Genomic DNA, 26,062 nt, shown 5'->3' with positions numbered 1-26,062 from the left:
GCGCAGGAATCCCCACCAGTGCAAGCCTCGCCGATAGATACTGGCTAATCCTGCCCGCGCCCCGCCCCCCGCCTCAGTTTCCTTCTCTGTAAACTGAGAAAGAAGAGTTGGCCCAGAAAGTCTTCAGGCGCCTTGTAGCTCCACGACTCAAGAAGAGCTGCATCAAGCTCGCTTTTCCCTGCGCCGCTCTCCTAGCGACTCCCGGGCTTCCGCGAGCGGCGATCCCCAGGTTGCCCCTCAGGCAGCGGCGACAGCTCTGCAGAGATCTAAGAACGGTTGCGAAAGGCCCCAGACGCCGTCGCCCGTCTGCGCCTGCGCTGGTCGCGGGGCATGCTGGGACTTGTAGTCCTCTCTTCCGGCAGCTGGGGAGCGAGGCTGAGTGGCGGGTCGAGGCGCCTACACTTCCCAGGGTGCTTCCGGTCGGCGGCGAGCACGGGGCGGGGCCGCCATGAGGGGCGTGGAAGTGGGCGTGGCGTGGGCGTGACCCGCGCGCCGTGGGGCTGCGGCGGCGCTGCCTGGCGGGTGCGCAAGGAGCCGGCGCGGAGCCGGCGGGCGGGCGGACGGTAGCGCGGGCGCGGCACCTGTGGGCCGGAGGGTCTGGCTGCCGCAGCGCCGGGCTGCCCCGACTCCGAGCTGCTGCTGAGATGAGTGCAGGTGAGTGCTGGGGACCGAGGGACCAGCGGGTCCCCTCGCTGGATCGCGGCGCCGCAAGGGCTGGGTGTCATTCGGAGGCAGCACCTGCAACGCCGGGGAAAATCACCCAGCGGCTCCACCCAACTTTTGCTCCAGGATTTTGCAGCCCCGAGGGGCCAGAGCGCAGCCTCCTGCCGTACGCCTGGAACGCTTAGCTCAGTGGCGGGGGCCGGGAATCCTTTCCCAGCGCGCCGGCCGGTGTGGCTGCGCCGGGCTGTCTGGAAGGCGCCCCTTCTTTGCTTCTCACGGGTGTCCGGGTTGTTCCAGGCTGCAGAAAGCGGTCAGGGTCCGCGCGAAGAGCCGGGGTCCTAGCAGACCTAGGCACGCAGAGGTGAGATGACAGGCGGGGCTTTGCAGCCGGGGGAGCCGCCCTTGCGCTGCTCCGGCAGCGCCTGGGTTGGGTGCGTCAGGCCGACCCTCGGCGCCCAGGACTCTCCGCAGCAGATCTGGGGACCGCATGTGTCAAACCCGGCCCCGACCCGATCTCTGCGCGTCTCCAGCCCCTCGTCCCTGCGCGTCGCACCGCTGCCTTTCCCGCCGCACCCACCCTCTGGGATCTGACAGCCTCTGTGCGGCGCTGGAAAAATCCCACAGCGCTGGAGCCCAGCCGCGCCTTGTGCTGTGGGGGAAACTGAGACTTAGAACTGGAGCCCTTGGCGGTGAGCCCCGGAGGCGGCTTGAGGATGCTCGGATCAGAGAGCCTCCTGGGGCCCGCACCGGGCTGAGGGCTTGTCGTTGCATTCCTGGCAGGGAAGAGCTGTCACCCCATTTTTCAGGGTGTGACCCGAGGCGCACCAGGCTTGAGTCACTTGCTTGACTCAGGAAGGGGGGCGGGGATTCGAACCCGGTGCTCCCTGACTCTTGTGCTCTTTCCTCTAAGCCTGTCGCGCCAGGAACTGCAGTATGGCCCTTGGCCATGGTGCAGAAACCAATGGGGACAGCCGCTTCCCCTGGGGGAGATCGGACTGGGGAGAGAATGTGCATTTAGTAAGAGCTTCTTGTGGGCTGTAGGCCTAGAAGGGAGCGGGGGGCTGAGGGACCAGGGACTCCCCTCCCTGGGGAGATTGTTTCCCTCCCCCTTCAATCCAAGGAAGGAGGGACTGCGTTGCAGGGAGCCTTTGGGAGTAGCTGAGAGCAATGGCAGGCGGTTGGGCGGTCAGAGGCAGAACCCTTTGGAAGAGGATTTCTGAAATGGCCAACCTAGTTATCTGGGGGTGGCTGGGCAGCAGGGCACCCTGAGACTTGGCAGAACCTCCAGACACATTTATCTAATGGCAGGTGGGGATAATGGCTGGGTGCACACAGAATAATTTTATGCTTCTTGTGGCCATAATTGATACCTGTGGTCCCCCCTGTCATCAGGGAGAGCCTCAGAAGCAGTGCTGGCATTTCTCCTCTGCATCTGATGAGAAGAGGTGTGGGGGCACTGGGGCAGTTGGGGGCAGTGACTGGGGTTTGAACCATGGTGGCTGCCTGGTGGTCTTAGGCATAGGTGGCACCTTCCAGAGCTTGGCTTCCTGACCTGTAAGAGCAATAGTATTGCTTGCCTGGAGGGGACAATGTACGACATGAAGAGCCCCACACCTGGGAGGCCCTCAGTAGTTTGGGATGGTCATTGCTGGGTGGCCAGTTCAGCCCAGCCCCTCTGAATCCATCCAGCCCTTTGGAACTGGCTGTGTGTGTGCTCTCCGGGCCACCTGTCGCCCCTGCCCAGCCCTGTCCCCAGCCGATGATGTGCACAGCAGACATTCCCACCCACACAGTGGGGGAGAGCAGACAGCATGGTCCCTTGTCCCTGGCATGGGGCTCTAATGTCCGGCCACTGTGTATGTCTGGCAGGACAGGAGCTTCCATCATCAACAAGGGCAACAAGGGCAGGTCCCCCGTGGCCCTCCCCACGCCGGCTGGCAGTATTCCAGAGCTCAGCACTGGTAGGAGGGGCTGAGCATCATCTCGTCCAGTCTCCAGCTGCCCAAATAGGCCGGAGGCTTAGAGCCCACGGCGACCTGTCTAACTCTTCTGGGTTGCAGGCTCCCCATTCCTTTGGGCTGTGTGCACATCTTCAGTGTCATGACACAGGGAGCCTCCAAGATGACCTGGGTGTGGATTGAGGCCATGCAGTTGCCATACTTTTGTTGCCTGTTGATTTCAGGTGGCCGGGGCGACTGTTTATATAGCACATGGCAAGGTGGAAGGAGATGGTGTCTGGTACCAGACAGGCCTGGATCCGAATCCAATACCCTAGCTGTGGGGCTCCCCCTGCCTCAGTTTCCCCAGTAGTATGGTGGGCAGGCCTTTAGTTCTGAATGTAGTGCCAGTCCACACATGGTGAGCCCAGCAGGTGACGATCAGTGTGGTGTAGCTTCATCTCACTGCAGCCGACGTGGTCACAAGGGGGGTCAGCTGGGAGTGGGGTTGAGGAAGGTACCTGAGCTGGGTCAGGGGGCGGGGTGGGGGGGATTCCAGTGCCAGGTCTGCCACCAGTCAGCACCAGATCCTTGAGCAAGGCCTGTGCTCCTTCTGAGCCTAAATGTCCCCCTGGGCAGCCGCTGGCCTGGCAGGTCAGATTCCCCCAGGTGGACAGAGGCTCCTGAGGGGTTGTGTTAATTTGCTCCATAACAAAGTACTAAAGACCAGGTGGGTTAAAGAGAAGACACTTATGTTTTGCCAATTCTAGAGGCCAGAAGTCTGAGATCAAGGTGTCAGCTGGGTTACTTCCTTCCAAAGCCTCTGTCCTTGGCTTGCGGATGGCCGCCCTCTCCCTGTGTCCTCGCACGGTCCTCCCTTTGTGTGTGTGTGTCCTAATCTGTTCTTCTTATGAAAACCCCAGCCAGGCCGGGTGCGGTGGCTCAAGCCTGTAATCCCAGCACTTTGGGAGGCTGAGACGGGCGGATCACGAGGTCAGGAGATCGAGACCATCCTGGCTAACACGGTGAAACCCCATCTCTACTAAAAATACAAAAAATTAGCCGGGCGTGGTGGTGGGCACCTGTAGTCCCAGCTACTCGGGAGGCTGAGGCAGGAGAATGGTGTGAACCCGGGAGGTAGAGCTTGCAGTGAGCCGAGATCACGCCACCGCACCCCAGCCTGGGCGACAGAGTGAGACTCCGTCTCAAAAAAAGAAAAAAAAAAAGAAAGCCCCAGCCAGACTGGGTTAGAGCCTACCCTCATGACCTCATGTCACCTTAGCGGCCTCCTTCAAGGTCCTGTCTCCATGCATAGTCACATCCTGGAGTACTGAGGGTTAGGACTTCAGCACCTGAATTTAGACAATTCAGTCCGTAACAGGGGTGCGGGTCCAAGGGAGGCCTGGTGGCTGGCTCAGCCTTCTGTTTCCATGTTGCTCTTAGAAGCTGGAAGGATGTGAGGAATGCTCCAGCCCAAGCCCACTCACCTGCACAAAGAGGGAAACCAAGGCTTAGGGAAGGAAAAGCAGCTGCCCAGGGCCAAGGAGAGGATGTGGCGGAACCCAAACCTGAGCCCTAGTCCTCGGATTGGACGGTGCAGATCCTAGTATTTGGAACAGAGACACATTTCTCCACCTAATCCCAGAATGGGCAGTGACATAGCCACAGAAACGTACATCTCAGCCTTACTAGTAACAACAACAAGTTAGAAACCACCAAACCGTGGAAGTCAGTGATGGAATATGAGCCATCTGTTCCATCTCACTCACTCATTATTCAGCAAAAGACGCACAAAATACCTACTATGAGCTGATACAGTCTGGCTGTGTCCCCACCCACATCTTACCTTGAGTTGTAATAATGCCCACGTGTCAAGGGCGGGCCAGGTGGAGATAATTGAATCGTGAGGGTGGTTTCTCCCATACTGTTCTCATGGTAGTGATTAAGGCTCGCGATAGCTGGTGGTTTTATAAAGGGCAGTTCCCCTGCACACACTCTCTTGCCTGCTGCCGTGTGAGACATCCCTTTGCCCTTCCTTCGTCTTCCGCCATGATTGTGAGGCCTCCCCAGCCAGGCGGAACTGTAAGTCTGTGAAACCTCTTTCCTTTATAAATTACGCAGTCCTGTGTATGTCTTTATTGGCAGCATGAGAACAGACTAATACGTGAGCCCACACTGCTCCAGGCCCTGGGATTCAGCAATGGATGAGAACAACCCAAAATCTATGTTCTCTGGAACTTACATTCTAATTGGGCGGTGGGGAAGACATGTATATGAAGTTACTATGCATGTGAAGAACTAACTGCGTATGTAAAGAATTTCTAATGTTAGGAGACAATGCTTAAGAAAATAGGTTTAATTGGCAGGGCGTGGTAGCTCACACCTGTAATCACAGCACTTTGGGAGGCCAAGGCGGGCAGATCACGAGGTCAGGAGATTGAGACCATCCTGGCCAATGTGGTGAAACCCCGTCTCTACTAAAGATACAAAAATTAGCTGGGTGTGGTGGTGTGTGCCTGTAGTCCCTGTTTCTCGGGAGGCTGAGGCAGGAGAATCACTTGAACCAGTGAGTCGGAGGTTGCAGTGAGCCGAGATCGCGCCACTACATTCCAGCCTGGGCAACGGAGCAAGACTCTATCTCAAAAAATAAAAAAAGAAAAGAAAAGAAAAGAAGTTTAATTTAGAAAACAGCAAAACAGCTGAGGACAAAATTGTATGTCATATAGGATGTCAACTCTACAAAAACAGTGAGGGAGGCGATGTGTGGAAGTGCCATCCGTGCCCATCTATAAGTGGTGGGAGAAGGAACCAAGTTTCCCCTCTTCTGCACCTTTTTACTTTCCATGTGTTTTCCAAGTTTTCTTCATTGTGTGCCCTTTTCTTTTGTACTGAAAGATCAGATAGAAAGAAGAGGGCACACTCTGCCTCCAGCTCTGAGAAGGGCACGCGCTGGTAGAAACCCATGACTCCAGGAGAAGTCTGGCGATTCCATTCTGCACGGCCACTGTCTGCTGCATGGGATGGTGGTGTCTCCCAGCATTGAGGGAGCTTAGCACAGGCAGCTGCACTGCCCCAAATTTTCCCTGCGTGATGCCGCTCTGAATGAGGTGCAGCAGAAGCCAGACCCTCCTGACCCAGAAATTCATCTGAGATTGTATCTGGAGAGGACTGCCGTTACCCAGACATTGGTAGTCTCTGCTTAGCCTGGTCACCCCCAAGCTCTGCCCTGTTCTTCCGTGATGTGCAGGGTTCCTTCCTAACATGGCCACCCACGATCCTTTGACTCTTTATGGTTTCTGTCAATGAGATAGTTTGGGGGTAGATGGGATATTTTCTGGAATCAAGTCTTGAGTTTGATGAACTCTTGGAAAGTCCAATCTTACTGTCCTAGAAAAAGGTATGTGTCCCTGACTCATGGAAAAGCTGCCTGACCCACACCCTGGGCTTCCAGAGCATCATCTGGGTCATGGGAGACCTCTGAGCTCGCAAGAGGAAATTGGCAAGACTGGGAGATGAAGGGACCTGTCTTGTCGCCGGCCCTTTAAGCAGGCACTGCCTGTCCTTGAAGCCAGACCAGGCTGCTGGCCCGATGCCATCTACCAACCCCAGAGCCTGGATTCCACAGCCCCTTCCCTGCAAAGATACTCAGGGGCCTTCCTTGCTGCACCCCTTGGCTGTGCCTCTGCCCAGGTAGGGCTCCGTAAAACCTACCCTGAAGTGGGGTCTCAGCCTCACACCCATCCCTGCCACTTGCTAGCGTGATCAAAGATCAGACCTCTGTGTCCTTCTTTCCGTTGCTGCCCCTCCCCAGGATCTCGGTAGGGATGGAGGGTCCCATGAGCTGATCAGCCTCTGCCTGGCACGTGGAAGAGGCTCCCAGAGCTTGTAAAAATAGTTGCGATAGGAAAACATGGGTCATGTCCTGGGGTAGCTCCTAGTACTTGAGGCTGATCACATGGGTCCTGCAGTCGTCCCCGCATGATGGACCCGGCTGCCCCAGTCCTGGGGAAGCCCCGAAAGAGCAGACCTCTGAGGCTCACGCCCAGCGCGGGGCAACCCGAGTGGAGCAGTCTTAATTTACTCAAGGAATGTTTCCATTGCCAGGGCTGCTCAGGGTGTCTAGGATGTCAGGCAGCACCCAGGTGAGACAGGCTTAAATGTCGCAGAGACCATGGCTCATCCAGTGCGCCCTGGGGCCTGGGCCAGATGCTCATATAGGTTTCCTCCCGGGGTCCTCGCAGCGCTGCTCAGAGCGGCCGGTCCCATCTCTGCCTACGGAGGAGGAAATGCCTGCGAGTCCTGCCCGGCACCTGGTGTCACGTGATTGGTAAACGGCAGAGCTGGGATTTGAACCCCAGTGTGCCCGACTCAGCCACAGACATGCGTCTCCCCGGCTGGGCGGGCTCTGTCTGCCTGTCCCCCGCCTGCATGCTTTAGCTGGCTGCGTTGGGGGGTTTGTTGCTGTCTCATAACGTGTAGCTGAGTGTTGGTCTGGATGAAGCCTGGCCCGTCTGGGGGCGTCGTGATGGTGCTTCTTGGTGGGGGTCTCACACAGTCCATCCTCTCGCCTGGGCCATGGTGTGTTATTCCCGTTTTCCAGGTGCAGGACCTGCCAGCACAGAGCCAGGAGGCAGGACTAGACCCAAACCCACCTCCTATGGGGATTCCTGCCTGGGGTCATTGCATGGCCCCTGTGACTCACCCTCAGATAGCCTGGGCCTGAGAGGGATTTTCACCACATTGAGCCCATGCGCCACCCTCTGGACCCTTGACCCTCTGGTCCGGCTCCCCCACCCCCCCCCCCCATCCCGCCCCCCCCCCCGGGCCCCTCTGTTCCACTGAAGGCAGTACCTCTCCCCCTGCTTACACAGCCCAGCCCAGCAGCGTCTCCAGCCCCTCGCCTGGACCTCTGTGATCTTGGACAAGTCATCATCCCTCTGTGCCTCAGTGTACCCATCTGTAAAAACAGGGCCACTGCCATCCTCGGGGTGACCCTGCTTTCTTCTGACACCACCGCCCCACCCCACCCACTGTCTGGGTGTGAGGCCTGGCCGCCATTTCGGGGGCCCTGCTGCACCTGCCTTTCTCATCTGGCTCTCGGGGTGCTCCCGGCTGGGTGAGCAGTACTTGGGCCTCACGCTAAGGGTCTCTGGCGTGGAGGGAGGTGCCTCGACACCTGCAGGTTAGCGGCTTCTGTGGATGTCCGCCTGGAGCTCGAGCTAGGAGGGCAGCTGGGTCTCTCGTGTCTGCGGGAAGGACTGGGGCGGAGGAGGGGGCTTTGGATTCTGGGGTGCTCACTGGTCCTTGGGGATTTGGCACCTGGCCCTTGTGGGTTCCAGGGCTGGCTCTGGGACTTCCTGCCATCAGCAGCTTCCAGGCCTAGAACAAACAGGTCAGCTGCAGATAACGAGCTGGGTGCCTTCATGCCACTTCCCTTGGCCGAACAGTTCCAAACGTGAGGGGGGCAGTCTGGGTGCCTCAGAAGGTGCGCTGGTTTTGGGGCTGGGTACACCTGGGCTCTGGCCCTTAACGTCCCTTGCTAGCTGTGTGCTTCTCTGAGCAGATTGCTTAACTGCCCTTTGCCTCAGTTTCCCCACATAAAAAGTATGGGTGATGACAGCTGCTTTTGAGGGGTTACTATAGACTCAGAGATGCTGAGTGAGAGTCAAGGGCCTGGACACAGCAGGCACCAGGGAACGGGCAGGGTGGGCTTTGTCACAGCTGTAAATACCCTTCACAGTTTGGGGACAAACCCAACGTCGTACCCTGTGGGAGCCGCTTTGGCATCACCGGCCACACCCTAGCCTGGGTTCACAGCTTCCCCTCCCCTTCGCTGGTCCTGCTGTCTCCCCTGCCAGTCCCATCTCAGTCCTGTTTACAAGGCTGCAGCCCAGTGCCAGGAGGAGCACCGTCTCCAGAGAGCCACCCAGCTCCCAGTTCTTCTCGGCACAGCATCCTCAGGAGGTGCGATGTCTTGAGTCATCAGTCTCAGCTGGAAGCTTCATTTTAGCTGCATTCTACTGAGCAGCCCCCATCCCAGGCAGCAGCAGTGGCTCCCCCTGCCTCCTGCACGGAGCTCGCATCCTGTGCTGGAAGTTTGAGACTTTGGTTTCTCTGTGTTTAGAGCGACGAGTTAGATGATCTGGCAATGTGAGTCCAGCCAGCACACCAAGAAAAGTGCTCAGTGTCACTGCAGCTAGCATGCTGGCTCTGTCCCCACGGGCGTCTGTCCTCAGGGCATGACGGGGCCTTGTACTGGCTCCCCTGAAAGCCGCTCGGGTGGAATGAGAGGAGGCATTTCGTGAACACCCAAGGAGTGGAGGATGAGTGATGGGTGGAACTCCGTCCCCTGTTCAGCACGGCCTCCTCATCTGTCTGCCGTCAGTCCGGGTGAAGCACTCACAGCCTGGCCCGTCTCTGACCCTCTGCTTCTACGGCCCTCCGTGTCCCCAGGATCTCACATGGAAAATGACATCAGCTGATGCTGCAGTTGGACACGAAGTGCCTAGAATGAAGAATTCCAAGGATCATCCAGACCTTCAACCTGGCAGCCAAGTTTCAAATGCCCTCATGATGGTCCAGCCCCTTTGCCCCACAGCGGTCTCCATTTAGGCTCCCTGAGTAGGTGCAGCTGGAACTTGGGTGCAGGTGGCTTACCTGGGAGGTGACCCCAGAAAGCGTGAGGGAGGTGTGAGGAAGGTGAGAGGGGGAAGGGAGGGGAAGCCAGGAAGGGGCATTTCATGGGGGGCACCACTCTGGCAACTGGGGACTCAGTCCCACTGGGAGCCTCTGAATCGTCCCACAGAGGGACCAACTATGTGGGGTCTTTCTCCACAGGCCCCGTCCTGTCTGGGCACAGGGCCAGTCCTGAGTGTGAAGTGCTGGGGAAGTCTCAGCCTAGGTCCAGGCCTCCTCTGTGTCCAGCAGTCAACAGACCCCCGCAAGGGCTCAGAGCTCTTCCAAAATCTTTCTCCTGTCCCTCCATGACTATTTATTAAGCACCTACTATGTGCTATCTTTGCCCTGATCCCTAAACAGCCTTGCATTCTTCTTGTCACCGTCTGTCTGCCCCCACTCTCCTGGAGTCCCTCCTCCTCTCCCTTTCAAGGCTCTGCCAGACTCCAGGGCCTCCATGAACCTTTCTTCCCATCTTCAGGCCATCCCGCTTCCCTCCCTCCTCCGAACTGTGGACACAGACCACGCTGGGGTTTCCTGCAGAGATCTGCGTCTGCTCCTGCCTGCTCTGCAGCCTGGAGCTGGGAGCTGCCCTCTCTGAAATACCTCCTTTTGGATGGTGTGGGGGGCTGAACAGTGGACTCAAAGGTGCCCGTGTCCTAATCCCAGGCCCTGTGACTATGTGACCTCGTGTGGCAAAATGACTGTTCAGATGTGACTATGTGAAGGATTTTGCCACAGGGAGACTGTTCTGGATTTCGGGGGCCTGATGCTTCTCGCTAATGGGAGGCAGGAGGCCCAGGGAAGGGAAGGCGGCAGAGAGGACAGAGAAGTCTCCACGCCTGGCTCTGAGGGTGGAGGGAGGGGCCCTGCACCCAGAAACTCAGGTACCCCTAGAAGCTGGAAGAGGCAGGGAAGCAGATCTCCCCTGGAGCTTCCAGAAGGCCCCAGCCGTGCACCCTTCACACTCGGACTGGATTTGCCCTGGTATCTGGGGACCCCAGATCTCAGCGTGGCCTGACTCTCCCTGGTGTCTGGAGACCCTGGGCCTCGGCACAGCTGGACTCTCCGTGGTACTTCCAGATCCCGGGTCATGGCGTGGCCTGATCTCCCTGGTGCCTGCAGAGCCTGGGTCTCTTGGTGCATAAGCAACTCTGGGAGGAGGTAGGGGTGGTCTAATGGAGAGGCGGGGGACCCGAAACCAGCCCAGGCCATGCACTCCCTGAGCCTTGGCCTCATCTCTGTTGGGGTTGGGCTTTTCCTAGAGGATCTTTCCAACTCTGAGCCCATGTGTGGTTTAGGGCAGTGGACACCTTGGGATGTAGCATTTGCTTCCAGGCAAGCGGGACTCTGCTGTGCACGCCCACGGGGGAATGGCTTACGTGGTTCCCCGACATGGACCCAGCACCGTGCCGGGGCCCTGCACTGTGATGTGCTTTCACCCTGTAATTCTTACATCAGATCTCCTTGCTCAGGACTACCAGTATTCCCACTTCACAGGTGAGCAAACAGAGGCCCAGGGAATTAGGTAACTCTCCTGAGGTGATTCAGCTGAGAAGCACCGTGCCAGCTGCAGAACCTGCACTCCTAACCGTGGTGCACCATGGCGCCCCCTTGTCCTGAGCGACTCCCTCACCTCCTGTGGGCCCTGCTTCACTGTAGGCCCAGAGCCCCCTCTGGAATCCAGCGGGGAGGCCTCCCCAGGACCTCGGTGCTGCTTAGGTCACCTGCAGCTGCAGCCCTCTCATCCACCAGCTCATTCTGTCCCCTCCAGACATGCTGGGCCCTTCAGAACCTGCCCGGCCCAGGGCCGCTGCAGGAGAGCTTCTGCTGCACCGCTGCTGCCTCCTCCTTTTCTCCCTCTCCCCCTGCCTCCCGCCACCCCAAGCCCCTTCTCCACCGAGGAAGGTGTGCATCGTGGGCTTTGGTGAGGGTTTCTCCCCTAGCAAGGTCGGGCCACTGTCCCTTGGTGCCTGCCCACCCAGGCCTCAGGGAACCACACCAGGGTTTGAGGTTGGTCTCCAGCTGGGTCCTGACTCGTGTCCCCTCTTCTGGGATATTGGACCTAGGGCTGACTTGGTGGTTAAACGGTGATTCACACATTAAAGAAAGGATTTTGTGCAGCTCCGTGCCTCACTCAGGGAAGGTGGCACAACTGGAGTGCCGGGCAAAGGCCACCTGTGAGTGTCGAGGGGCTGCCGTCACCAGTGACCACAAGCCCGGGGGTTTAAAGCAAGAAAAGGCACTTCCTCCCAGCTCTGGAGGCCGGCGATTCAATGTCAGTGTCAGAGGCTAAACCTGGCGCCGGCAGCTCCCACGGGCACTCAGGGGAGGCTCAGTCCTCGCCCCTCCAGTTTTGGTGGCTGCCAAATTCTGAGGTTTGTGGCCACATTGCTCCAATCTTCAAGGCAGTATCTTCAAACCTCCCTTGGCTCCATCTTCACGTGACTTTTCCCCTGTGTGTGTCGTCTCCCGCTCCCTCCTCCCCATGAGGACTCCTGAGATTGTACTCACGGCCCGCCCATAGAATCCAGAACCATCTCCCAGTCTCTAGACCCTTTATGTAATCACGTCTGCAAAGACCCCTCCCCGTTTAACTATATATGTCACAGGTTCTAGCGATTAGATGTGGGTATCTTCTGGGGGAGGCATTACTCAGCCTGGCACAGGTAGTCTCTTGGTGCATCCTGTTTATGGGGTCGATACCTTTTCTTCTCCCTGTGGGGTCTCTAGAATGGATGAGAAAGTGAGAATGACTTCTCATAGGATTAAAAAAATAAATGTTACTCGCTAAATTTAAACATCCCGGGAACTAGATCCTGTCACAGACTGTGGACAGGAATATCAATTGGTCCAGTCTTTTGGGAAACAGGTGAAACGTGTGGAGTCTTAAATACATTCATGCCTTTTGATGGAATAATGCGACTTCTGGGAATCTATTCTGAAGAAAGGTTCTGAAACACAGACATGAATTCAGAAATAAAAAGCCATTCATTGCAGGGGTTACGTACTCTGCAACGTAAATGTCCAACCACAGAACGCTGGCTACGGAAATTCCTGTCCATCCATGGCAGTACTTCTCAAACTTCTAGGGCCTCAGGGCTCAATTATCGAGGACCCCAGAGAGCTTTTGCTTATGTGCATTATATTTCTTGATATTTATTTATTCGAAATTAAAACAATTTAAAAAAATATTTGTTAGGCCGGGCGCGGTGGCTCAAGCCTGTAATCCCAGCACTTTGGGAGGCCGAGACGGGCGGATCACAAGGTCAGGAGATCGAGACCATCCTGGCTAACACGGTGAAACCCCGTCTCTACTAAAATACAAAAAATTAGCCGGGCGTGTTAGCGGGCGCCTATAGTCCCAGCTACTCGGGAGGCTGAGGCAGGAGGATCGCTTGAGGCTGGGAGACCATGATTGCGCCACTGCACTCCAGCCTGGCTGACAGGGTGAGACCCTGTCTCAAAAAATATATATAAATAAGAATTGAAAAATAAAAAATGTGTTAAACGGCAAAAGGACAATGACTGCTTTGCATGTTAACAGAAGAGCATTTTTAGTGAGCCGAGGTACTGCTTTACAGCTTTGCAAATCTCATTAATATCTGGCTTTGTAGGTGACGGCTGGATTCTGATGTCTGCCCTGAGTTAAATCAGTTGTGACGTCACATGTCATGCGGCCTCTGCAAAACTCCATTGCACACTCAGGAGAGAGTGACAGTGAAAAGGGAAACCATATCTTAGTGTTGTTATTGAAAGGATTTTGACCACCAAACCCTGTATGGGGTCCTGAGGACCTCCCTAGACCACACTTTGAGAGCTGCTGATAAAAGATGGAATATTGTGCATTAAAAATATTATGAAGCATGAATAAACTATATGTGAAGGCTGGCAATAGATGAATACAGGACACATCATTTTTTACAGTCTGCAAAATATGCAGAAAAACATCTCGGAAAAAAAATGTGCTAGGATCATGGGCAATTTTTCTTTGTTCCTAATGCTTTGCTGTTCTCTGTTTTCACTGCTTATTCATTTTAAGGACATACTAGTGGCGGGTTTGCTCAATACTAGTTCTCAAGGACACTCCATTAGGAAGCAGCTGTCAGCCTCCCCGGCAGCTGGCCAGGTCCTCTTGCTCCGAGATTCTCTATTTTGGGAGGTGGACTTTCACTGTTGAGCTATGGCTGTGAGTGGTATTGACATGTTACAAGCACAGGGATCTCAAGTGTGTGTGTGTGTGTGTGTGTGTGTACACGAGTGTGTCCTCGGGGGATAATGTAGCCTTCGGTTATAAAAGAGAGGGAGTTCTGCTCTGGAGCGAGATCCATGGTTGCCAATGAGAAATTAGGAGCTGGTCTGAGATTTCATGTCCTCAGCTGGAATGCTAGCACCCAGCAGGGCTCCAGCAGAGAGCTAAATATATCCTGGGTGCGCCGGCAACCTCAGGAACCCTCAGCGCTGAGCAGAGCGGGACCCAAAGGGAGTGATGGATTTGCCTAATGAATATCAATACCTGGCCGGGTGCGGTGGCTCACGCCTGTAGTCCCAGCACTTTGGGAGGCTGAGGTGGGCAGATCACCTGAGGTCAGGAGTTCAAGATCAGCCTGGCCAACATGGCAAAACCCCGCCTCTACTAAAAACGCAAAAATTAGCTGGGCGTGGTGGTGTGTGCCTATAATCCCAGCTACTCAGGAGGCTGAGGCAGTCCCTCACAATCGCCCTCCCAGATAGGTCTCCTGTGGAGGCTTGAACGCAGGAGGCAGAGGTTGCAGTGAGCTGAGATCATGCCACTGCACTCCAGCCTGGGTGACAGAGTGAGACTCTATCTCAAAAAAAAAAAAAAAAAAAAAAAAAAGGCCAGGTGCAGTGGCTCACGCCTGTAATCCCAGCACTGTGGGAGGCTGAGGTGGGTAGATCACCTGAGGTCAGGAGTTCAAGATCAGCCTGGTCAACATGGAGAAACCCTGCCTCTACCAAAAATGCAAAAATTAGCTGGGTATGGTGGTGTGTGCCTGTAATCCAAGCTACTTGGGAGGCTGAGGCAGGAGAATCACTTGAATCTGGGAGGCGGAGGTTACAGTGAGCTGAGATCATGCCACTGCACTCCAGCCTGGGCGACAGAGTGAGACTCTGTCTCAGAAAAGAAAAAAAAATGCCTGCCATTTACAGAGCACCTAGCAACACTGGGCATGGGAGCAAAGCTGCACAGGTGGATCTCTGACACCACAAAGCCCTGTGGGGTGATGTTACTGCTCGCAATTTGCAGATGAGGATGCTTGGATAAGACGGGAGGCACGACCTGCCCCAGGTCACACGGCTGGTAAAGATGGGAGGTGGGCTTCCCACTGGCATGCCTGCCTCTCAGAACACCCACTCAGTGCCGCTGCCTCGCCACAGCGTGTCTCCCCATGGGTTCTTTCAAATTCTAAGGGCAACAGGGAACAAAGAGTTATGTGCCTGATTAAAAAAAAAAAAAATCCCTTTTGCGGATGGTGCATTTTTGTGCTTTCCAAAGAGCTCACGCTTCTTGATAAAAGGGTGCCTGGCGGCTGGTATAGACAGCAGCATAGCGGGGTCCTAACACGGGCTGAGCACGGACTGTGTCACCTCCGTGAGTCCTCTCCACACCGGGTGGCGGGGTGGGGAGCTGTGACTCTCCATTTTACAGGTGGGGACATAGAGGCAAAGTGACACGGAGAAGCCTGCCCCATGTCAGCCATCAGGCTGGCACTGGAGCTCGGGCTGTGTCCTTCCAGACCCTGTGCTCAGCTGAATGGCACCCTCCCTCCCTCCATAATCTGCATTAAATGTGGGTCAGCTTCCTGCCAGGCTTTCACAAGCCTTCTCTCAGCTCAGTGAGGGAGTCGTTTTATGTGCTGTCTGCGTATTTGTGATGCTCCTCCACACCTTGCCTTTCAAATAGAACAGGTCTCCCAGCAGTGGCCCTGGGCATGAGGGGCAGTGCCATCACCTCACTGGGGAGCCGTAGGGGGTGGATGCGGATTCTGGAAGGGACTTAGAAACTCTGTCTCTCTTCTTCCTTAAAATGTGACCCACAGCTTCCTAGGAGGTTGACAACTTAGGAGGATTTTGCCAGGAATTTCTGCCCCAGCCCCACGGGCTGCTTCACCCCCGAGGCTCTGCTCACAGCCCTGATCCCTTCCCTTCCCCCAGCTCTGCCAGGCACCCCTGTGGCCCAGCAGGAGATCCCAGCAGGACTTTGCTCTGGATTTGGGAGGGAAGGGACCATCAGGTTACAGCTAGCCCCTACTTGGTATTGACCCGGGAAGCCCCCAACGGGCAACTTTCGGGTAGGGGCTGGTGGTTTTTCCTGGGACCTAAGTCCTCCCCTCCAAGCACCTGTTTCCTCAGTGAGGACCTGCCGTTCCCTGAGGAGACAGACACCAGGAAGGATACCCCTCACAGAAGACCCCCCAGCCTGCTGCAAAGGCCTGGCCCCACCCCAGATCTCACGGGCAGCCATGTCCTCTAACACGCAGCCAGGCAGTGTCCACGGGCTTGGCGGGGAGGCTAGAGGTGGTGTGTTCCCTGGAGCACGTTGATCCTCTGGCCGGGCACTGGAGGCCTTTCTTCCCTCCAGGAGCACCCAGCCAACGAAGAAGGCATGCAGTAAGTGATGACACTCTGTGAAAGCACTTCTCGGAGGGAGGCTGTGGGGCCAGAGAGAAAGTGAACCTGGCCTGAGAGAGAAATCCTGGCAGGCTTCCTGACGGAGGTGACATCCCACCAAGTAGGAGTTAGCCAGACAAAGCAGTGGGAGAAGGGCACCTGACAGCAGGGAGAGCTGATGCAGAGCCCCCGAGATGGGAGAGAGGCGGTGTGTTTGAGGAACTTCATCCATGCCCTGACCCTAGGCCCTGGGTAGGGTGCAGGGTGCAGGGCTCTACAGTGCTGTCTGCCTTTTGTGCACCATGGTCCTCTGGTACCTCCCATAGCAACTGGCTGGTAGTACGTGCTCAGTGACAGTGTAGGGAACCCAGCCTGGGGGCCCTGGGAGTCGTGCCTGGGGGAAGCTCTTTCCTTAGAGGAGCGGATACCCCTGACAGTACAACACGCAGATGCCTGGGCCTCAGCCTGGGATGCTGTGGTAGAGCTGGGCAGGCCCTAGGAGATGCATTTGCAGACGCCCCCCCCCCCCCGCCCCAGTTTGGGCACTGTTGACATTGACACCCCTTTCAAGACATATAGCCATGAAGAAAGGGGACAAGAAGGACAAGAGCCAGTACTGCCAGGATCAAGGGAGGATTGGGCCTTTGCAGATGGGAAGCGGGGGGCCTGCAGGGGGGAGGGAGGCTGGCTGAGAGTGTTCAGGGAACAGATGCCAAGGCCACATCCCTGTGCCTCCCCTCTGGTTCACTGAGCTATCTTCCTCACCCTCCCACCTGCCCCAGACCTGAGGTCCCTCGAGGGCCGGGCCAGGCTGGCGTCCTCACCGAGGGCTTGTTGACCAGAAAGGGATGGTGTCCTCGGGGAGGGCAGGGTCCAGAGAGGGGACAACTGGTGCTGCGCAATTGCAGGAAGTGACAGCTTTGTCCAACCGTGCAGGGGAAGAGTGAGAGCCGTCAAGGGCGAGGCCGCCGATTCGGGAGCCCTGGTCCCCCTCTGTGCCCACCCTGTGGTCACAAGCACACATTAGCGATGCCAGCGCCCCGATGCACCGTTCAGCAGCTGGCCCCAGCGAGCCCGTGCAGCCCACCCACAGCCCTTGTCATAATTTCACTCAAGAGCAGCGGAGGGCTGGGGTGGGCACCTGTTTTGAGGCTTAGCAGCATCTTGTTCAAGCTAGTGGCTCTTTAGCTCCTGGGCCAGGGAGGGCAATAGGGAAGCCAGGTGACCAGGACATGGGCCCTCTGTGCCTGAAGGTGGAAAGTCGTCATAATAGACTCTGCCAGTGCACCCCCTGGGCACTGGGACCCTCAGTGCTGGCCCCAGGGGTGATGTTGGGGCAGTGAAGTGAGGCAGAGTCCATGCCCTCGGCCAGTGCGGGCAGCGGGAGAGACCAGGTGGGAGCAGGCAGTCACAGCAGTGGGGGTCGGTGCCATAGAGACTGTGAGACCCGGCCACTCTGGGAGGGGCTCGAGCCGGTGTGGAGACCCGGGCAGTGTCCCGGCCCTTGCTGTCCCAGATTTAGGAAAGAGGGTTAGTTATGCCAGGAATAGAACCCTCTATTTCCCATGGTACCACCTGACTCAGGATAACTCAAACAGCTGCGCCACTAGAGGCTGGGCTTGCAGTTGGAGGGAGGTGGGCTGGTCACAGCACCCTGCTGGCCCCAGGATGACATGGCCAAGCGGCTTGTTCCCCTCTGCACTCATGGTTAGGTTTTCCGGTGGGCTCCTGCAGGGAGCTGGGGGCCCCTCCCCCTCTTCTCAGTCCCAGGGTGCATGTATTCTCTCTCTACTTGAAGTACAGGTGGAGCATTTGGCCCCACACAGGTGGACATACGAAATTTTAAGAGGGGACCCTAGCTACAGTGTGGCAAGTAGCACTGGTTGCAAATTCTCCTTTTACTTAGAACTCACAATCGCCCTCCCAAATAGGTCTCCTGTGGACAGATCTGCACATAAATCTGCTCCTAACATCAAGCATAACTGGCTGATATTAGAAGCAGATCTATGTGCTCACTCCTGTAATCCCAGCACTTTGGGAGACCAAAGCCAGAGGATCATTTGAGGCCAGGAATTTGAGACTAGCCTAGGCAACGTAGCCATACTCCATCTCTACAAAATAAAAAATAAAAAAGCATCATCTATGCTTAACATTAAGCATAGCCTCCCTGCCCCTTTTATGGAAGTTAAATTATTCAAATGTTGGTGAATGTGTTTGGCAAAGGTCATTCCCTGGGGCCTGTGAGCTTCAGGCCAGCGGAAGTTAACTGCGGGGAAAGCCGTGAAGGAGGCGTGTGTGGCTGCGGTTTGCCGAGGAGGAAGAGGGGCTGGTAATTAACTGCAGGTCATGTCTGGGGCTTGGACTTGTGGGACTTATAATCCATAAGATTATAGCTTTTGTTTGCTCAGGGCCAGGCACTTCGATGTTTGTGATCTCTTTAGAGTGATTCCAGAATTCTTAGAAATACTTAGGGCTCTAGGGGTTGGGGAGAGGGGGTGGCCAAGGTCACATGACCAGGAAGAGACAAGGCTATGATGTGAGCTCAGCGCTCTCTGTTCCCAGTCCCGGGCCCTTCCCACTACCTGGAGATCACTTGCAGGATGGCGAGAATATCTAGACAGGTGAGGCGAAGGCAAGGGCAGGTCAGGGGGCTGGAGACAGGGGCAGCGTCCACCTGATCCTGAGGTCAGGTTCAGTGGCCTTGGAGAACAGCCCACAGCTGCAGGCTTTACCGTGGATTTTAATGAGTAAGAGTTCTAGAAAAACACCATTCACACCACCCAGGCCTCCTCTGCATTGGTCCAGCTTCTATTTCTTCAGAGCTCTTCTTGGCAGCCACCTCCCTGCCCTGAACCCCACCCTGACTCAGGAGCTGTGGCAAATGCACTCTTTTCTGAATATTATCAGCCCCTTCCCTCCTTCTGTATGTGTCTGGGTGCCACTCTCTGCTGGCATCCATGGGACCTTCAGGAGGCCCCAGCTCCCCTGGGTCACTGCCCTCTTGTGTATTCTCTGGGGTCGATTTTATCATCATTGCTTCCATCATCAGTAGCAGTGGTCATGGGAGTAACGGTGTCACAGACAGCAGTAGCCGTGGCCATGGGAGTAGAGGTGTCACGGACAGCAGTAGCCGTGGTCATGGGAGTCACGGTGTCACGGGCAGCAGTAGCCGTGGTCATGGGAGTAGCGGTGTCACGGACAGCAGTAGCCGTGGTCATGGGAGTCACGATGTCACAGACAGAATGAGCGTTTGTTTTTGAAAGGGCAGCTGGTTAAAGAGAGGCTGCATGTGGCTCCCACATGCAGGCAAGGTCCCCGTGCCACTGCCATCTTTCCCCCATGCTCCCCACCATGCACGCCTCTGGGTGGTGCACGATGCGGTCCTCCTCTGGCCCTGTTTCACAAAGTTCCTGCCTGGCACGAAATCCCCGGCCATGGCTGATGTCTTAGCTGCCGTGTGGGACCCCACTGCGTGGCTCCCTTTGGTGTGTTTGACCACATTCTCTCTTTCCTTCACCAGATGGGGAGCATTGCTTTTGTTTTATATTTTTTTTCTTCATTTTATTTTATTTTAAGTTCTGGGATGCACATGCAGGACATGCAGGTTTGTTACATAGGTAAACGTGTACCATGGTGATTTACCGCACCTATTAACCCATCATCTAGGTATTGAGCCCTGCATGCATTAGCTATTTATCCTGATGCTCTCCCTCCCCCACCCCTCCAACGGGCCCTAGTGTGTGTTGTTCGTCTCCCCGTTTCCATGTATTCTCATTGTTCAGCTCCCACTTATAAGTGAGAACATGCAGTGTTTGGTTTTCAGTTCCTGTGTTAGTTTGCTAAGGATAATGGCTTCTAGTTCTAGCCATGTCCTTGCAAAGGACATGATCTCATTCCTTTTTATGGCTGCATAGTATTCCATGGTGTATATGTGCTGCATTTTCTTTATCCGGTCTATCATTGATGGGCATTTGGGTTGATTCCATGCCTTTGCTATTGTGAATAGTGCTGCGACAAACGTACACATACATGTATCTTTATAAGAGAATGATTTATATTCCTTTGGATATATACCCAGTAATGGGATTACCGGTTCAAATGGTATTTCTGGTTCTGGATTTTGAAGAATCAGCACACTGTGTTTCACAATGGTGGAACTAATTTATATTCCCACCAACAGTGTAAAAGCATTCCTATTTCTCCACAGCCTCACAAGCATCTGTTGTTTCTTGACTTTTTCATAATTGCCATTCTAACTGGTGTGAGATGGTATCTTATTGTAGTTTTGATTTGCATTTCTCTAATGATCATTGATGTTGAGCTTTTTTCATGTTTGTTGGCCACATAAATGTCTTCTTTTGTGAAGTGTCTGTTCATGTCTTTTGCCCACTTTTTGATGGGGTTTTTTCTTGTAAATTTATTTAAGTTCCTTGTAGATTCTGGATATTGGATCTTTCTCAGAAGGATAGATTGCAAAAAATTTTTTCCCATTCCATAGGTTGTCTGTTCACTCTAATAATAGTTTTCTTTTCTTTTCTTTTCTTTTTGAGACAGAGTTTTGCTCTTGTTGCCGAGGCTGGAGTGCAATGGTGGGATCTCAGCTCACTGCAACCTCCGCCTCCTGGGTTCAAGCAATTCTCCTGCCCTCAGCTTCCCAAGGAGCTGGGATTACCACCATGTCTGGCTAATTTTTGTATTTTTATTAGAGACGGGGTTTCGCCATGTTGGATAGGCTGGTCTTGAACTCCTGACCTCAGGTGATCCACCTACCTCAGCCTCCCAAAGTGCTGTGATTACAGACGTGAGCCACTGCACCCAGTCTCTGATGATAGTTTCTTTTGCTGTGCAGAAGCTCTTTAGTTTAATTAGGTCCCGTTTGTCAATGTTTGCTTCTGTTGCAATTGCTTTTGATGTTTTTGTCATGAAATCTTTGCCCATGCCTGCATCCTGAATGGTATTGCCTAGATTTTCTTCTAGAGTTTTCATAGTTTTGGGTTTTACGTTTAAGTCTTTAATCCATCCTGAGTTAATTTTTGTATAAGGTATAAGGAAGGAGTCCAGTTTCAATTTTCCACATATGGCTAGCCAGTTTTCCCAAAACTATTCATTAAATAGGGAATCCTTTCCCCATTGCTTGTTTTCTCAAGTTTGTTGAAGATCAGATGGTTGTATATGTGTGGTCTAATTTCTGAAATATCTGTTCTGTTCCATTGTTCTGTGTGTCTGTTTTGGTACCAGTACCATGCTGTTTTGGTTACTGTAGCCTTGTAGTATAGTTTGAAGTCAGGTAGCATGATGCCTCCAGCTGTGGTCTTTTTGCTTAGATTTGTCTTGTCTAAATGAGCTCTTTTTTGGTTCCGTATGATTGTTTTGTATTTTTAAATTTTATATTTTATTGTGGTTAAATACACTCACCCTAAAATTTACCATTTTAACCATTTTTAAGTATACCGTTCAGTGGCATTAAGTCCATTCGCATGGTTGAATGATGATGCAGCCATCATCACTGTCCACCCATAGAACCTTTTTCATCTCCCTAAACTGAGGCTGTGTCCCCATTAAACACTTATTCCCCATTCTCCCCAACCCAGCCCCTGTAATCCCCATTCCTTTTGTCTCTGTGGATTCAACAACTCTAGGGGCCTCCTATCAGTGGAATCCTGCACTATTCGCCTTCTGTGACTGGGATCTCACTCAGCATAATGTCTTCAAGGGTCATCCATGTCATAGCCTATGTCAGAATTCCTCTCCTTTTTAAGGCTGAATAATGTTCCACTGAATGGCTGGGCCACATTTTGTTTATCAGTTCATTTACTGAAGGACACCTGGGCAGCTTCTGTCTCTTGGCTGATGTGACTAAGGCTACTATGAACATGGGTGTGCAGGTATCTCCTAGGGAGGCTGCTTTCTGTTCTTTCTTTGGGGTAGATACCCAGAAAGTGGGACTGCCAGATCAAATGGCCATTCTATCAAGTTTTCGAGGGCCCACCCTACTTTTCCACAGCAGCTGCACCATTTGACACTTGGTGGGGGCATTTTGAGGGCAGGACTGTGTCAGGCTGGCCTGTGAGACCTATGCACAGGGAGCGACTCCACAACTTGGCTGAGGGACTGCGATGTGGCTGCATCTCGCCAACTGCACCTCCCATCACTTCCTCATCACACCCTGTGCCCGGCCAGGCTGAGCTCTTAGGTGCTCCCATGAGTGCCAGGCCCTTCCCCAGCCCTGTGTCTTTGCACAGGCTCTTCCCCTCGTGGGACGCCCCCTGCCCGAGGCCTGCCCCATGGGTGCACTGCCTGTGGCCACTCCCCGGGCCCTCAGCCGCCCCCACTGTCTTTGTCCCTGTGAGGCATGGGCTTGTCCACTTGTCCGGGATTCATGACCTTTCTATCTGCCTTCCTTGACCAGGGACTCCCAGAGCAGGGACTGTCTCGCCCGGCTCAGGATCCCCCGAGCCAGTGAGCCCCTGAGGCAGAGTGGGGGGGTCCCAGCGCCTGCTGGGGACTAAGGGTCTGAGCAGTGCCCACGTCAGTGTATGAGTCAGCCCGGCTGCCATGACAAATACCACAGCCTGGGCGGCCTATGAAGACAGACGTTGGACTCTCACACTTCTGGAGGCTGGAAGTCCCAGATGGAGGCGTGGAGAGTGGGCTCTGTTGGGGGCCGCCTCCTCATAGATGGGGCCTTCTCACTGTGTCCTCCCACGGAAGGCGACAAGGAGCTCTTTGGGCTCTACCCTCATGACCTAACCACCTCCTGAGGACCCAGCTCCTAATACATTGCCTTGCAAGGTAGGATTTCATCACACGAATTTGGGGGCGGGGGGCACAAACATTCAGACCATAGCAGCGAGTGACAGGCCTTGGTTTCCTGAGGCCTAAGCGGGGAGGCCCTGCCGTGTGCTCTGGAGCGTTGCAGCTAGACCCGAGGCCACGTGGCGGGACATGGCACTAGGCAGTGAGACGTACATTTAGCCACACTGAGTGGGAAAATGTCATGCACCTTCCTTCCTCCGCTTCCCTCGGCCTCGTCAGCATGACTCAGACAGTGGCGCTGTTGGCAGATGCCCTGCAGACCACGAGTTGTCTGGTGGGTCCCGGGGACTCAGGTGGGCAACAGGTCACTGACCCACAAAGTCAGCCACGTGGGGTGCAGAAGGCGAGGCCCCCACCTGGTACAGCAGAGCCCTTCCCCCATGTCTAGTTTGGATTTTTGCTGCCCTGGGCACAGAGAGCATCTATTGGCATCATTTTTAAAATGATGCCAAAATGGTACTATGGATACATTAAATTTCCATCTAGACCATTCTTAAGTGTGCCGTTCTGTGGCACTAAACACATACACTACACAGTGCTGTGCATCCAGCAACGCCATCCATCCACAAGACCCTCTCATCTTCCCAAATGGAAGCCGTGTCCCCTGCAACACTCACTCCCCGGCCCCTGGCACCCACGCTTCTACTTTCCATCTCTATGAAGTTGACAACTCTCGGGACCGCATTGAAGTGACATCCTGTGATATTTGTCCTTCTGGGACTGGGCATGGTGTCCTCAAGGGCCATCCAGTCTGTCGCCTGTGTCGGGATTTCGTTTCTTCTTAGGACTGAGTGATAGTTCATCGTCCGTATAGATCACGTTTTGCCCATCTGTTCATGTCTATGGATGAACAGGGTCGTCTCCTCCGCTTGGCTGGTGGAGATTCTGCTGCTGTGAACGTGGGTGAGCACATACGCACTGGTGTTTTTAAGGGTCTTGTCAGCAGCTCCGTGGCAGGTGACCTCAGAGCAGGGACCAGGTGCCAGGCCCCATGCACAGCACTTTCCACCAGCTGCTTTATTCATTCCTCACCACGTTGCTTCTTCACCACCTGTGAAGCGGGAGCTCTTACTGTCCTGATGTGCTGAGGAGGAAACGCGTCAGCCATGAGAGGCCCCTTGCCCGTGATGCCGGCCTCCAGGCTGGGTGCCAAGTCCTTCGGAACCCGCATCATCTGTGCTCCTGGAACGCGTCTGTCTTCGTCCATGGGGGCCGATCCCACAGGACATCACAGCCCAGTGGCCTATACACAGCAGGCATTGATTTTTCACAGTCCTGGAGGCTGGAGGTCCCAGACAAACGCACCATCAGATTCAGTGTCTGGGCAGGGCTGCTTCCTGGTTTGATGACGTCTTCTCACTGTGTCCTCACACACCGAAGGGGCGAGGGAGGTCCCTTTTGTAAGAGCACTAATCCCATTCATGAAGCCTCCATGCTCATGAACTAATCGCCTTCCAAAGGCCTCACCGCCTAACACCCTCATATTGGGGGTGAGGACTTCCACACATGAATTTGGGGAGCACAGGCATCCAGATATATCAATATGTTAGTACATATCACTAGCAAAACATAGCCTGTGCAATGTCCACCTTCTGGCTGCCCCGGTTACACCTAGGTGTCCGTTGCAGGTATTTGCTTACCTTTTCTCTTCCAGGATCCAACCCAGAATCATGCATTGCAGTTGGCTATCATGTGTCATTGTCCTTAATAGCCTTTATTCTGGAATGTTCTCCCTACCTTTTTTCCTTTTCTGTCTTTCTTTTGTGCCATGGACACACTTCAAAAGTCCAGACCTGTGACCCTGTGGCATGTCCCACCATTAGGACTGGTCTGTTTCTTCATGTCTGGGTTTGGCTGAGCATTTTGGGCAAGGGCCTGCCTCAGTGATGCTGGGTCCTTGCCACTGTGCCCATCAGAAGCACCCGGGGCCCACTGGCTCCCAAATACTTTCAGATTTTAGCACACCTTGTGTGCACCTAGTGGAGATTAAAATTCTCACACATATGTCTTTGCACCCACATGCAAATAGACATGTAACAGATATTCCTGGAAGAGGAACTGTTGGATGGAAACGCCTTCTGCCAAGCCACCCTCCCCAATGGCTGTCCCAATTTCTACCTGTACCAAAAAGGCACAAGTCCCTCATCCCTGGTCCCTCCAAGCCCAGCTCAGGACACTGTCAGTCTTTTAAATTTTTGCCAGACCATGGGAAAAGGGGGCGCTTCGTGCCTTCCTGGCGCTGCAGAGCCTGAGAGCATTTTCATACATTTCTGGGCCGTTTGTGTGTCTGTGAATTTCCTGTCCCTTTCTTTGCTTATTTTTCTGTTGGGTTGTTTGTCTTTATTGATTCAGGAGGCCGACAGGCGTGTGGTCTGTGTTTTGCAGGCAGGGAGATGGATCACTATTGGTTTTAGCATGCGTTCTTCTTGCCGATAGGGGCTGGGCCTAGCTGTGTGTGGAGGGGCTGTGGGTGTGGAGAGGGAGGGGCAGCAGGAGGCGGCCCAGTTTCCGGCCTGGGCCTCCCTGGGGACAGAAGGCAGGGTGTGGTGGAGGGGTGGCACCTCCCAACAGGGAGACATAGCACCATAGCCTCCGATCCTCCCTGGTGGATTTTCTCACTGTGTCTCTGTGCTCACCCTGCCCTGGGGCTGCCTGAGATCTCTGGAAGGGAGTTGGCCTCTGGCATGCTTAGTCCGGGCCTTCAAGGCTTCCCTCATGGCCCCTCAACATCCTCCGCTTGCCTTTGTTTCCGCCTGGTCTTGGAGCCTCTGCACCTCCATCCCCTCTTCAGCTGTATCCTTCAGTGCTTGGTGCAGATGTCCTGTCCTCACGAGGCCCTCGGCCCGCCAGTGCCCACGGCAGTCGCAGCAGCCACAGAGGGCACTCATGTCACTGTTCACTGTTTGTCACCCCCCCCAACCTGCCAGCTTCATGCATGATGAGACCCCCATGTCTCCATGTGCCTTGCTCTGGCACCTGACAGGTGCTCCCCCCATGGACAAATGCACTGGTGTTAGTGGCACTCAGGACTGTGGTGTGGACGGGGACACTGCCTAACTAGCTCAGCCATCACCTGCCTGGGTTGTTTCCATGGTGGCCAGCTCCCTGTTGACACCTCAGGGGGCTCTGGGAATCGCTCTCTCAAGGGGCATTTGCAATGCTCATTGTCCTGCAGAGATGCTGTCGGGTGGCCAGGGCATGGGCCCAGGTGGAGCTGGGCAGCCTGGACGTGTGCAGAGCACAGAGGGATGAGGGGCGAGGAGAGCGGGACCCAGGGAGGAGCTCCAGCCAGGCTGGGGTCTGCAGATCCGGAACCAGGAGGAGGAGAGCGGGACCCG

General features: G+C 54.8%; 1 protein-coding gene across 1 annotated transcript in view; it reads left to right on the top strand.

Annotated features, from left to right (window-relative positions):
- The first annotated feature begins 491 nt into the window (after nucleotides 1–491).
- Nucleotides 492–26,062, top strand: part of LOC111539108 (actin-binding LIM protein 2-like) — a 62,841-nt gene continuing 37,270 nt past the window's right edge. Inside the window, exon 1 of the mRNA XM_023206849.2 lies at nucleotides 492–654. Coding sequence (XP_023062617.1) covers nucleotides 645–654 — 10 coding nt within the window. The 5' untranslated portion in view covers nucleotides 492–644. The remainder of the gene's footprint in view (nucleotides 655–26,062) is intronic.

This window comes from Piliocolobus tephrosceles, chromosome 3 (assembly GCF_002776525.5).
Source record: "Piliocolobus tephrosceles isolate RC106 chromosome 3, ASM277652v3, whole genome shotgun sequence".
NCBI classification, from domain to species: Eukaryota; Metazoa; Chordata; class Mammalia; order Primates; family Cercopithecidae; genus Piliocolobus; species Piliocolobus tephrosceles.
This window is presented reverse-complemented; position numbering and strand designations above follow the sequence as displayed.